The sequence below is a fragment of the Molossus molossus genome, unplaced genomic scaffold (assembly GCF_014108415.1).
Source record: "Molossus molossus isolate mMolMol1 unplaced genomic scaffold, mMolMol1.p scaffold_m16_p_4, whole genome shotgun sequence".
Classification (NCBI taxonomy): domain Eukaryota; kingdom Metazoa; phylum Chordata; class Mammalia; order Chiroptera; family Molossidae; genus Molossus; species Molossus molossus.
The window spans coordinates 79,990,053-80,003,579 of NW_023425377.1; the positions used below are offsets into that span (position 1 = coordinate 79,990,053).

The window sequence follows — 13,527 nt, forward strand, 5'->3', positions numbered from 1 at the left end:
TTTATTGGTTTTCTTTTAAAATTTTGTTGAATTCACTGGGAGACATTGGTTAATAAAATTATATAGTACTTATTGGTTGATTTATTTATTCCACCAACACACCTCTTCTGGAGCGGGCCCCTGAGCTGGACCACAACCCCCACCAACTTCAGGGTGTCCCATTCTGCTCTCCCAGCCCCCTTATCTGCAGTTCTGCCAAAGGTCCTTTCCCTTTGTCCCGGAGGGTGATTTCGACTCCGTCCCCTTCTTGCCCAGGACCTGGTTTTCGGGGTGACTGAGCGCTCCAGCTCCCACACGGGGATCCGGAAGAAGCAGACCCCACCCATTTTGCACCCCGGTGTCCTAGCGACGTGGGCGGGGGTGGGGGGCAGCAGCCGATGTGCGCGGGAGGGAGTCCGGCAGGGCTGCATGCTGGTGGGACTGGGCGGGGGCCCCGGACTGGGGTCCAGAGCAAGGGACTCAGGGTGGGGGTCTGGGCGGGACTGCGCGCTTGGGCGGCGGTGACCTTGGCCGGGGGCTCGGGTCCCGGGGGAGGGGCGGAGCGTGGCGCCCGGCGGGCGGGCGGGGACGGCGCGGGGACGGCGCGGGCACGGCGGCGGCTCGGGCAGGCGGCGGCTCGGGCAGGCGGCGGCGGCGGCGGGCGCGCGGGGGGCGGCGGCGCCGAAGCGAACACGGAGCCAGCCAGCAGCAGCCGCGGCGGCGCCGCAGGGACGAGAGCCCAGGTAGGCGGCCGGGGCGAGGGCCGGGGCGTGGGTCTGCTGCATCCCACTCGCCCGGCCCGCGGGGCCCTTCCCTGCGCGCGTCTCCTTTGTCCGAGCCCCTCCCTCCCGACCAGCCTGAAGGGCCCAGCCCTCCTCCCGCCCGGCCCTGCACAGGAACCTCTCCCCAGTCCACTGTGCCCTGGCCCGGCTGCCCTCCGTTCCCACCTTGGACAGCTCCCTCTCCGCGTCCTCCCCTCCCCCCACGATAACCGTAGGGCGCCCCACCGCCAAGCCAGCCCCTCTCCAGCCCCCTTCAAACGCGCTGTCTGGGTTGGTCGTCCCACTCAGCCAGGACCCCTCCAAGGGGAGCTACTTGGGCCCTGGGCCTGTCTCTCCTCCACCTATGCCTGCTCAACCCTCCCATCCTCTGCCAAATCAAGCCCCTCACTCAGGAGCCCTTCACTGGTCAGTTCCTCTCGCCTACTACTTAGATGCTCCTCTGGCCAAAAGGAGCCTCTAGGCTGGCTCCCTGAGTGTGTCTCTCCCTTCTTGGCTCCCTAGAGCAGGCCGTCTCTCACCAAGCCTCTTATTAGTCCCTGGTTAGACCATCCCCACCCAGTTTGGGCAAGCATCTCCCCCAAGCTCTCCCCTGAGTCCATCCTGCTTTCTTGCACCTAAGGTTGCTGCAACTTCCCCAGATGAGCTCCAGGGACCTAGGGCTGGGCTGATTCCCTATTGGGGAGTCTCAGTGTGGGCTGCTTTGCACAGGGGGAGGAACCCCAGCTGTGGGGCCAACCAGGGCCAATTCAAATCCTTCTCTGCTCTGTCACACCCTTGCTCTGTGACCTTGAGCCAGTGTCTCCCCACTCCAACTCTCAGTGCCTGAGACCCCCTCCCCCAACTTCTGCCCTGCAGGAGGTGAAGGTGGTTTTCAAATAGCACCAGATGGGTGCCTGGCATGGACTAGGGGTGACTGAATGGGAGCTCCTACTCAGGGATCCCAGGCCCCAGAGGGGCTTCTCCTGGAGGACACCCCTACTGACTGGCTTGGATCCCTGCTGGGGGATCTGCACCCAGAGCAAAGCCAGGCCTGGGTCTGGGGCTGCAGAACTGATTGTCACTGGCCACCTCAGGTCCCCAGGCCAGTTGTGGTGGTGCCTGGCTGCACACCATGTGCCCAATCCTCGGGGCACCCACCCAGAAAAGGTAATGACTGCAGAGCTGGCTAGCACCCCTCACCAGCCCCCACCCAGCATCCTCTCACACGGAGCACTGCCATGCATTTCACTATGTCACCAATATGCCTGGTAGTCAATCATGAGTTAGTAGTACTAAAGCTCCTAGAAGTTTGGCTGGCACATAATTTGTAGAGTATGTGCCAACTGTTTTATTGTATATCTTTTTCTGACAAACCTGATACATTTGATTATTCAGAATGTGCTTTCCCAACCCACTACAGGCAAAGTGCTTTACACTCTGAGCTCCTGTGATTGATAATCCTGTTCGTCCATCCCTATAGAGGGCTTCCTTGTGCCAAGCATCTGCTTAAGGGCTCTCTCCTGCTTATCACACCATCTTCCCATCAACTCTGGGAGTGGGCACTGCAACTGCTCAGAGTTTCACAGAGAAAACTGAGGCTCAAGGACACCACGTTATCTGCCCACATTCCTACCACCAGACTCACATCATATGATCTTACACACACATACACACACATACACCTGTAAGGGAAATAACTTGGCTGAGGTGCTATCTTATTGTCTCCTCTCTCACTGTAGACTATCCCCCATGTTGAGAGACCCTTAGATATGACTAGGAAGGAGGAAGGGAAAGGGTCTCTCCTGCTCTATAAATAAGGACACAGATGCTGGAGCCAGGCCTCCTGTCTCCCACCCCCTAGCCTAGGGCTCTTCCTCCACCTCCATCATTGCTGAAATTGCTATGCTTCCTAGGCTACTGGACCTCTCTGAGCTCAGGAGAGGGAGAGATGATAAAGGGACCCCCTTCTGGGGAGCTCTGTGCCTGTGGCTACGAATATATCAGACCTGACATTAGGATCAAGCTTACAGGATGAGAGCAGGAGAATGGTTTTAAAATGCAGGTGCCCAGGGTCATGGCCCTGGGCCAACTGATTAATCATTTTCAGGGCTGAGGCCTGGAAAGCTGCATTTTAAAGATATCCCACCAAGTTGCTCCCACAAGGTTGAGGAGCCTCCGGGCTGGTGGGAGAGCAAGGAACCTGTGATTTTTGGAGAGAGGCACCATGTTACCCACTTTGCAGAGGGGAAAACTGAGGCTGAGCATCTTTCTCAGGTCACTGATCCAGGCCTGCTGGGTTGCAGGAGCCCATGGTTAAGCTGAGAAGAAAGGGAAAAGCCCATGCAGCCTGGGGGAGTGGCGGGGGGAGCATGCACATGGAGAAAGGAGTCACCTTCACATCTCTTCCAGCCCAGAGTCCCTTGGGAAGAAGCTTAAGCCCCAGATTTTGTTGGGGGGATGAGCAGAGGGAGCTGGCTCTGAGCCTGCATGCAGGGTAGAATTGCAAAGTCAGCCAAATCAACCAGAAGGGCCTTCCCAGGACAAGGAGAAAGGCCACCTCCTTTGAGAAGCCACCCCTCTTATCCCTTCCCGGCCAGGTGGCCTTTTGCATCTGCCACTCCTTTCTGTACAGGGTCAGCCTGGGGTTCTGGCAGCTGGCACGAGCCCTCTCGGCTCCGACCCCACCCCCGGCGTGGAAGATGCCTGAGCAGAGTAATGACTACCGGGTGGTGGTGTTCGGTGCGGGTGGCGTGGGCAAGAGCTCACTGGTGCTGCGCTTCGTGAAGGGCACATTTCGAGACACCTACATCCCCACCATTGAGGACACCTACCGGCAGGTGATCAGCTGTGACAAGAGCGTGTGCACACTGCAGATCACCGACACTACAGGCAGCCACCAGTTCCCCGCCATGCAGCGGCTCTCCATCTCCAAGGGCCATGCCTTCATTCTGGTCTTCTCGGTCACCAGCAAGCAGTCACTGGAGGAGCTGGGGCCCATCTACCAGCTCATTGTGCAGATCAAGGGCAGCGTGGAGGACATCCCAGTCATGCTGGTGGGCAATAAGTGTGATGAGACGCAGCGGGAGGTGGACACCCGCGAGGCCCAGGCTGTGGCCCAGGAGTGGAAGTGCGCCTTCATGGAGACATCGGCCAAGATGAACTACAATGTCAAGGAGCTCTTCCAGGAGCTGCTCACGCTGGAGACACGCCGGAACATGAGCCTCAACATCGATGGCAAGCGCTCCAACAAACAGAAGAGGACAGACCGCATCAAGGGCAAATGCATCCTCATGTGAGCCTGGGACACCCTCCTGCCGACAGCCCCTGTCCTGGCCTGTGTTCTGGCCCCACGCCCCTCCCCATACCACCCTGAAGCCACTCCCTTCTCCTTTCCCTTCCTCTCCTCATCTCCTCTCTCTCCCTCTCTCTCATCACATCCACTTCTCTGCCATCATCCAACATCCCTGATGAGGACACTCCAAGACCCTGGTGAGCCCTGCAGTTCTGGGGCTCCAATCCAGCTCTGTCACATCCCTATGCCTTCCTCCCCATCTCTTTGCCCCACCCTCCTGTCTGTACCCCCCAAAGCCAAGTGCTAGAAGTGGCCCCCTCAATCTGCATATGAGAATATGGGGACCGAGGACACCAGATTTTCCCATCTCTGCCTGTCTCTGTTTCGCCCAGGATCCCCATTTCTGTACCTTTCCCTGTGCCCCCAGCCAGACCTGAGATACCCCCACCCATTAGATCACTGTGACCTTGCTGGGGAAGGAGGAGTTGAAATGCACATAACTTCAGATTTTGTTTTCTCCTATTTGGTGTTTGACATACACTCCTCCCACTCCCCACCTCCAACCCTCATGACCTCTGTCTGGCCTGCGCTCCTTGCCCCGGGTCCAGACCACCCCTCTCACTTCTGTCCCTACAGCCTGGTGGGGGAGTAGCTTGCAGGATGGACTTCAGGCCACCAGGCAGTAACCACAGGGCCTGCAGCAGTGCCCTGCTAGCCCAGAATCCCACTCCTCTCCCAGCCTGGGCCTGGGGTGCAGGCAGGGGAGGCCCGGGACTGGCCAATGGCCACAGCACAACTTGGGGACTGCCTGGTGTGAAAATGGGGGACCCTCCTGAACATGGCTCGCAGACAAAGATTGGCACAGCATATCACCACTGAGCCCCAGGCGAGGGTCTGGGGTGCTGGGTGGGGTGCCATGGTCCCTGTCCTATGGCAAGTGATCAGACTCACCAGCAGGATCTGAGGAGGCTAAAGGCAGAGCCCTACCCAGCCCACTTTCTCCCATCACCTGCACCCCAGAGAGGGGGTCCCTAGGAAGGTGTGTGTCTTGGAATAGGGGTGTCTGCAACCATGAGATCCTGAGTGTTTTGGTGTACGTGTCTAGATAACTCTACACTCATGGGACCCTGTGGGGCTATGTATGACAATGAAAGTGACCTGTAGGCTGGGGTGGGGGGTTGACCATGTGATGGTGTATTTGTGCAAATTGCTATGTAGGGGCCAATGTGTCTACACATGTGTCTGTGTGTGCACCTGTGTGTGTCTGTTACTGGGGTGGTATTCTAATATGACAGTCTGTGTATTTAATAACAGGGGTGGGTGATGGTGTTGTTTTCTGGTCAGTATATTTGTGATGTAACAGCATGAGCATGACTGTAAGTGCCTGTGTTTTCGGGAGTGGGTGACATGATTTATTGGAGAGCATCTGTGAACCAGTTTGTTCTCACCATGTCTTACTCTATAGCAAGGTGTCTTCTCAGCTAAAAATCTGTGCCAGTCAGTTACTGCTATGTAACAAATGACCCACAAACTCAGCAACTTGAAATTACACACATTTATCATCTCCCAGTTTCTGTGATTCAGGAGTCCAGGCATAGCTTAGATGGGTCCTCTGCTCAGGGTCTCATGAGGCAGGAATCAGGGTGCTGCACAGGCTTCAGTCTCATCCGAAGATCTGTCTGGGGAAGGACCCACTTCCCAACTTGAGTGCTTGTCGGCAGCACTCAGTTCCCTGAAGTTGCAAGACCGAGGGCCTCAGTTGCTCACTGGCTGACGGCAGGAGTTTCCCTCATGTCCCTGCCTCATGAGTCTCTCCCTGGGCCTCACAGAAATGGGTGTCAGAAAGTTGCATGTGTATGTGCTTGTTTGCGCTTGCGCACTCTGAGACTGAACTGCGAGAGAGAGAGAGAGAGAGAGAGAGAGAGAGAGAGAGAGAGAGAGAGAAATAGAGAGGTGCCATGTGGCTGTCCAGTCATGAGAGAGAGAGAGAGAGAGAGAGAGAGAGAGAGAGAGAGAGAGAGAGAAATAGAGAGGTGCCATGTGGCTGTCCAGTCATATGACCACATGGGACTGTGTGTAGATAAGAGGGACTGTGTGTCCAACTTAGTGACAGCTTGTTTATTTTTCTCTTTGTTCATGTGACTGCTCACTCCACAATGTTTATGGGGCACACTATGAGAGAGAGGGAGTATGTATGTGTGTGTGTGTGACCTCCAGGCACATAGACAAGCCCATGGAAGAGCTGGTAGCATTCTGTCTGAGCACAGCTGAGTCCCCTTATCCTGTGGCAGGTCCAGGGCCCACCAGCAGCTGGTGTTGCTCCCTCCCCAACCCAGGGAGTAGTTCCTGGGCCTTGAAGGTGCCTGAGTGGGTGAGGCTGGGCAGGGGTCTGCAGGCCCTTTCTCAGGGACACACCCTGATAGCACAATCTCCCTGGGGCCCCACCTCTCCAGGTTTTTCCTGCCTCAGGCCCTGCCCTGACCCTGGGGACTGAGGGGTTCTGCAGCAGGAGGGGGCAGAGACTGCCGTGGCTGTTGGCCTGTCCTGCCTGGGTATTCCTGGGTCTGGGGACCGTGCCAGGCCATGCTTGCTGTGATCCTGCCCCTGCCCCCTCTCCCCTTGCATGTGGGTACCCCCACCCCTCAATGTGGGGTCTGTGTAGTATTCTCTCTAGAAATAGTCTTCCTGCAATAAAGAAGTGGATCCTACATTCCCCACCAGTGCTCCTTCTTTGGGGTTGGGGGTCAGCTGGCCATCTGCAAAGGATGAGGACATGAAGGATGGGGAGGTGAGGGATGAAAGAGGTTAGGGACAGGGGTAAATAATGGGGGTGAGGAAGGGAGGACCTGAGAGTTGGGCAGTGAGAGCCCTGTGGGTGTAGGGAGGTGAGGGATGGGGATGTGACAGGTGGTGAGGGCCATGAGGAAGGAAGGAGAGGCAGAAGCAGTCTGGGTTCCAGGGCTTCCGACTGGGCTCTGATAGCCCTGGCCCTGTGTAGCTCTGGTCCAGGCTCTTCCCCCAGGCCTTGGTTTCTCCATTCACTCTGCATATATTACCTGGGGCACCTTCCCTGGATTTTCTGTGAACTTGGGTGATTTCCCTGTAGAGCTCACAGAGGGGGTGAATAGGGGTGCTCACAAAAGCCTGGGGTGTTGAAGAACTGAACAGGGAGGAATTCTCCTCCTCACACTCTCACCTGCCCCATGTGACTTCTTGTCTGCTACTTCAGCCTCCTCCCCACCCATTCAGACCAGGCCAGGCAGGTGTCTCAGTGGGAAGAGATAAGGCCTGGTTCAAGGACAGACTGGGAAGAAGAACTGAGACACCATCCATTCATTTGTTTGTTTATTCGTTCATTTATCCAGTATGTAATAGGCACCCACTATGTGCCTGGCCCTTTCCTGGATGTTGGACACACAGCAATGAGCAACTCAAACCTCTCAGACCTTATAACCTACTGGGGGAGAGGACATCTCTCCCACCAAAGATCTGAATCAGATAATTTCAGATATATGCAGTGAATAAGGGAAACCTGGACCACAAAATGTGACATGGGGAAAAGGGTCCAGGTGGTTAGGGAGGCCAAGCTGACTCAGGAGGTGACATTGAGCTGACACAGGAAGGAGAAGTAGAGGCCAGCACCAAAAGGATGATCTGAATGGAGCACCAGGCTGGGAGAACAGCGTGTATAAAGGCTGGAGGCAGGAACCAATGAAGGTCAGAGTGGCAGGAGAGGAGTGAAGGAAGAGTGGTAGCCAAGGAGATCAGAGAGGTGAGCAGGGTCAAACAGGGCCCAGTGAGCTGTGGGAAGAGTCTGGGCTTTTTTGTGTTGTTGTTGTTAATCCTCACCCAAGGATATTTTTCCACTGATTTTTAGAGGGAGTGGAAAGGAAGGACGGATTGTTTGCCTCCTCCATGCCCCCCAACTGGGGTGGGGATTGAACCTGCAACCCAGGTGTGTGCCCCTAACTGGGAATTGAACCTGCAACCCTTCGATGCGTGGGCTGACACTTTAACCACTGAACCACACTTGCCAGGGCCATCAATCTTTTAGATAAGTACAGGATCTGACAGGGCCTGGGCTAGGGAGAAGCAAGGGAGATGGTTTACACAAGTGCAGAGTACATTTTTTCTTTCTTTTTTAAAAATGTTTTTTATTGATTTTTTAGAGAGAGATATCAATGTGAGAAACATCGATTGGCTGCCTCCTGCACGCTCCCCACTGGGGATCAAGCCCGAAATCCGGGCATGTGCCCTGACCTGGAATGGAACCAGGTCCTCAGCCCATAGGACGATGCTTAATCCAGTGAGCCACACCCAGCACATTTTGTCTTTCTTGAAAATTTTGGTGTTTTGTTCATCCTGGATTATTTCTGCATTTAATTTGAAATTCTAAAATATATCATTGACATAGTATATATCTTGATGGCAAGGACTTTTTCCCCTGCCCCTTTAGGTTTTGGATTTGAAAAAATTGCCTCACCCCGGTCTTGGCCCTGCCTCAGCAGCTGCTGCACCCAACTGCTGCAGGAATCACCAGACCTTCTGATTTTTCAAGAGCACCTGGAACTCCTGATTTCTTTTTGTGAATTGCCTGATTTTTAAATGTTGGCAATGAATTTGGAATTTTTAAAGGATATTTGGGCCACATCTTGCCCGAGGGCCATGAGTTGGAGACTCTTGTTCAGACAGTAAGCCTGGTGGGGCCACTAGTTAGAGATTCTTGTTCAGACAGTAATTTCTCTGAGGAATGTAAATTGGAAAGTGAGATGCTCGCCCCAGGCATGTGGTTCTCTCTGTGCACTGCAGGGGATGAGCAGGGAGGTTCCTACCCAGATGACAGGAGCCCTGGAGCGCCCAGCTGGGAGGCCAGCAGCTCAGATCACAGAGCCTCAGTGTTGCACAAAGTTCCTCAAGTCCAGAATATGGTGGCTGCAACCTCCTGTATAAAAACTCCCCCCTCCCCCCCGCTGGTGTGGCTCAGTGGTTGAGCGTCCACCCATGCACCAAGAGGTCACCGTTTGGATTCCTGGTCAGGGCACATGCCCAGGTTGTGGGCCAAATCCCCAGTGGGGGCATGTGGGAGGCTGCCAATTGATGTTCTCTCTAGTCGATGTTTCCATCTCTCTCTCTCCCTCTCCCTTCCTCTCTCTCTAAAATCAATAAAGAAAAAACAAAACAAAACAAAGCAAAAACTCTCTCCTCCATAAGCTTTGGATGCTTTTGGAGACATACTAAGTGTTTTCCAACGTCACCAGGGGAGCGTGTTAAAAGTGCACATCCCAGGGGTCCAGTTCCTGCAAGATTCTGGATCATTCCATATGGGTGAGGGCCCAGGAGTTAGGAAAGAAAAACCGTGGAGTCCCGCTGGTGTGCCTCAGTGGATTGAGCGTGTCCCGTGGACTGAGAGGTCTCCTTCGGATTCCCCGTCATGGTGTATGCCTAGGTTGCAGGCTCTATCCCCAGTCGGGGCTGCAGGAGGCAGCAGATTAATGTTTGTCTGACATGGATGTTTCTATCCTTCTCTCTAAAAATTCAACTAAAAACACACACATTAAAAAAATGGTACTTTAAGACTGACATCCCTCAGAAGAGGGGGTGGGGGGGTGGGGGAGTGGGAAGAAATAAACCACAGAACTTATATGCATGTATGCATGACCAATGGACATGGACAACTAAGCCGGGGACGGGGCAGAGGTGGGGTGGGGTGGGGGGTGCCAATGGGGTAAAAAGGTAAAAAAAAAAAAAAATGGTACTTTATCCTTATAAGAATTGTTTAAAAAAATGAAAAACTGGAAATTATGAGACAGGCTTGAGCGAATGATCTTGGGTTTAACCTCTGTGAGACTCAATTCCCCCCTCTGTAAAATGAGGATTTTATCATTTCTCTTCAAACCTTACGCAGAGGGTTCAACGTAAGGGAACATTTATTATTAGTGTCCTGTAGGTCAGGCGACTGATCAGGAAGGAACATTCTTCTCGCTCCACAAGCGAGCCCCAGCATCTAGGATTCCGGATTCGAACCCGCGGTCCCGCTCGGGAATCGAACTCGAGAAAAGCCTCGCTCCTCCTTGACGTCACCGAGTCGCCTCTGAAAATCCGCGAGTCGCCGGGCCGCGGAGTCCATCAACGCGTTCCATTTGTTCATTAGCATAGCTCCGCTCCCCGCGCAGTACCCGCTCTTGGGTGGCCAACGACAGTGCCACTCAGCGCTCCGCCTCCAGGTCCCGCTAGCGGCTGGAGCCCAACCTCCTCGCCTGCGCGCAGCCTACCCCGCTGCTCGTCCTGCGCCACGCTCCGGGCCCGGGCTCCCGCCGCCGGGGCCTGCGATTGGCTGCGCTGGTCTCCAGGGCCTGCCCACCGCGCGCCGGCCCCGCCCCCAGGGGGGAGCGAGCGCTCGCACTTCAGGCGGCGGGTTCGGCTGCGCAGCGGAGCTGGGTCGGCCGCGGCGGCCGGAGTGCGGGTAAGGGCGCGTGCGGTAGTGGTCCCGGCCGAAGTCCGCCGCCCCAACTCGGGCGCTGGGGGTCGGGGGCGGCCGGGGCGGAGGGCAGGCCCGGGCAGCCCGAGGGGCCGGTCGTTGAGAGGGCTCCCATTGGCTGCGGACTTGGGGGTCGGGGTCTGCTGAGGAGAGTGCTGGGGGTCTGGAGTTGGGGGTCTGGGCTAGGATAGGGGGTCGAGGTCAGCTGGGGAGGTGACTGAAGTTGAGGTCGGGGTTAGCTGGGGAAGCTATTGGGGGTGGAGTTGGGGGTCGAGGTTAGCTGGGAAGAGGGTAGGGTTCGAGTTGAAGGTTAAGGTTATTTGAGGAGGGGGCCGGGGGTAGAGTTGAAGATGGGGGTTAGCTGGATAATGGGTTGGGGGTGGAATTAGGGGTCGAGTTGGCCGGGAAGGGTGATTGAGGAATGTGGGGTTAGGGTGAGCTGAGAAGGGGCCAGAGCGCAGAATTAGGGGAGGGCTGAGGGATGGAGGTGGGGTCAGGCTCCTTTGAGAAGGGGTCGGAGGGATGTTGGGAGTCGTGGAGTTAGGAGTGCATGGGGTGATGAGAAAGAAGGTGAGGGGCTGAGTGATGGTAGGATAGAGAGAGGGCAGGTGTTTTGTGGGAAGTTGACTGATCAGGAGGAAATGAGGGGTTTCCGTTGGAAGTCAGTTATAAGGATTGTGGTGGGGACTTGTCCCCACTTTGAGGGGAGGCTAATCATTTGGTGTAGAAGGGGGTTTGGGGTGGAAACCCCTTGGCACCAGTGAGCTGGAGGAGGAGTTCAACATACTTTATGAGGTCTGTGTCTGGGATGTAGGGTGCACAGGAGAGCATCTTGGGAAGCAGAAAAGGCTGGTGTTGGTGACTGAATTTTTCAGGAGTTGTTGGGCTCAGAAGTGAGGAACCAAAGTGGGAGTTTTGGGGACGATGATACTGAGGGATGTGGGCAGCACTTTGGCACTTTATTATTCCTGGGGAACGGGGGTTGCTAGGGGCTGGAAGGTGGGTGGGAGAAGACAGATGTGATGAGCAGCAGGGAAGAGGCTCCCACTGTTGCTAGGTGTCAGCAAGGCAAAGGCCAAGTTCATAAACTTCTTTCTCAGATGCCTAGGTTTCCCCAAGATTAGCAGTGTAGCGTGGAGATGAACAGTGTATAGGGCTCATGCTTGGCCAAGTGGCCTTTGGGAGCTTTAGTTTACTCCTCCATAAGATGTGAATAACAAAACAGTAGTGGGCACTTCATAGGATTGTTGGGAAAGTCAAAGTCAAATGAGAGAGTGTGTGCACCTAGCATACTTCTGGTACATGGCCAGGCTACATGTAGCATTGATAATAATGTTCTAAATTAAGGTTTTTTGGCGGGGAGGGGAGAAAGGTGAGTGGGTAGAACAACTGGGTTGTCAGGGAGGGAGGGAAGAAATCAGCTCCACTCCAGTCCTTCAACCTTGGGGGCGCACATAATAATTACTCCTCGAGCTTTCACAAAAAACATCTGCCAAAAAAAAAGAAAGAAAGAAAGAAAAAGAAGAAAAATGTCCCTATTATTAAAAGTGAGGAGGAAAATAAAAAACAGAAAAAGAAGAATCTGTTTGAATCTGATGCCAGGAGATTCTGAAGATTTGTTAAGGAACAAGCATGTCTGCTTAAGAGAAGGTTAGATGTACCCCACAACAGCTATTCGGATGTATACCCTGGAGGGAACCATTGGGCCACGATCATCTACTCTGATAAGCCTAGGTCCCTCCATGGGCTCAGTTGACTTTGGGGCTGTCCTGGGCACTGTGAGGTGCTGAGCAGCATCCCTGGCCCCCACTGACTCAATGCCATAATCACCCCTAGTCATGACAACCACAAATGTCCCCACACGGCACCCAGTGTCTCCTGGGAGTAGCATTGCCCCAATTGAGACTCCTGTTATAAATAAAACTAAGTTTTCTCCTTTAAAAACCACATCTCACCTTTGATTCTTAGGAAGTTCAGCCAGACTTGGGGGTTGTTTTAAATCATCCAGTTTCTTTCTTTCTGTCTGTCTGTCTTTTCTGTTCTCACCGTAGGATATCTTTCCATTGATTTTTTAGAGACAATGGAAAGGAAGGAGAGAGAGAAACATCGATGTGAGAGAGACATATCGATTGGTTGCTTCCTGCACGACCCTGACTGGGGACAGGTATCAAACCTGCAACCCAGGTATGTGCCCTTGACTGGGAATCCAACCCGTGACCCTGTGGTCAGTGGGCCCACACTCTTTTTTTTTATCCTCACCCAAGGACATTTTTCCATTCTTTTTTGTTGTTGTTGTTCAGACAGAGCGGGAGGGAGAGAGAGAGAGAGAAACATCGACGGAAAGGGACACATTGAGTGGCTGCCACCCACATTATTCAACCAGGGCCAGGGACAAACTGCAACCGAGGTACGTGCCCTTAGCGGGAACCGAACCCGGTTCTCTCTGGACCGCAGGCTGATGCTCTAACTGCTGAGCCAAATGGCCAGGGCTATGTGGGCCCACACTCTTAACTGCTAAGCCTAACTGGCCAGGGCCAGTGCTCTCATTTTAAGAGGAAAAAAATCACACTGCTTTTAGAGAATTTTAGAAACACTGGCCTCTTTCTAGGTGAGTCTTTGTGTGGCTTTTAACCACTTAGACTGATTTTAAATATGGGATTAAATAATCTTGTAGTTATAGAAAGATGCCAAAGTGTGCAATTTGCTTCCTTGGTTTTGACCTAGAGCATTAAGCTTGAATTCTTCAGGTAATTCTTGGTCTTCTGCTCTTGTTAAATCTTGGGCCCTATTGTTTGAAGGGAAAGACAACTGAATGAGAATTACCCTGACTCACAGACAGTTCAGCTCCTTATTTACTGAATGGAGTCATTTATGTTTTGGTCTACCATGTAGTGTAAAGTTTTTCCATTCAAGCTGTTATCATTATTTGTAAACAAATAATCATCTTGTATTTACTGTCATTTGTATTCTTGAATATCCGTTGTAACTTCTTACATAATTTCTTACAAAAGGGTCAG

At 53.8% G+C, this 13,527-nt stretch overlaps 2 protein-coding genes across 2 annotated transcripts in view; both read left to right on the forward strand.

Annotated features, from left to right (window-relative positions):
- Positions 1-666: 666 nt before the first annotated feature.
- On the forward strand, positions 667-5,202 carry DIRAS1 (DIRAS family GTPase 1). The gene is made up of 2 exons (XM_036240947.1): positions 667-722; positions 3,373-5,202. Exon 2 carries the CDS (start codon positions 3,440-3,442, stop codon positions 4,034-4,036), a length of 597 nt encoding a protein of 198 aa, XP_036096840.1. The 5' UTR covers positions 667-722; positions 3,373-3,439; the 3' UTR covers positions 4,037-5,202.
- Positions 5,203-10,441: 5,239 nt separating this feature from the next.
- GNG7 (G protein subunit gamma 7) overlaps positions 10,442-13,527 on the forward strand; it is a 144,714-nt gene continuing 141,628 nt past the window's right edge. Inside the window, exon 1 of the mRNA XM_036241160.1 lies at positions 10,442-10,495. The gene's annotated coding sequence lies outside the window, so the exon portion shown is untranslated. The remainder of the gene's footprint in view (positions 10,496-13,527) is intronic.

What these genes read in the sequence shown, in the direction of transcription:
- DIRAS1 (XM_036240947.1), top strand. Translation starts at nt 3,440, where the DNA reads ATGCCTGAGCAGAGTAATGACTACCGGGTGGTGGTGTTCGGTGCGGGT.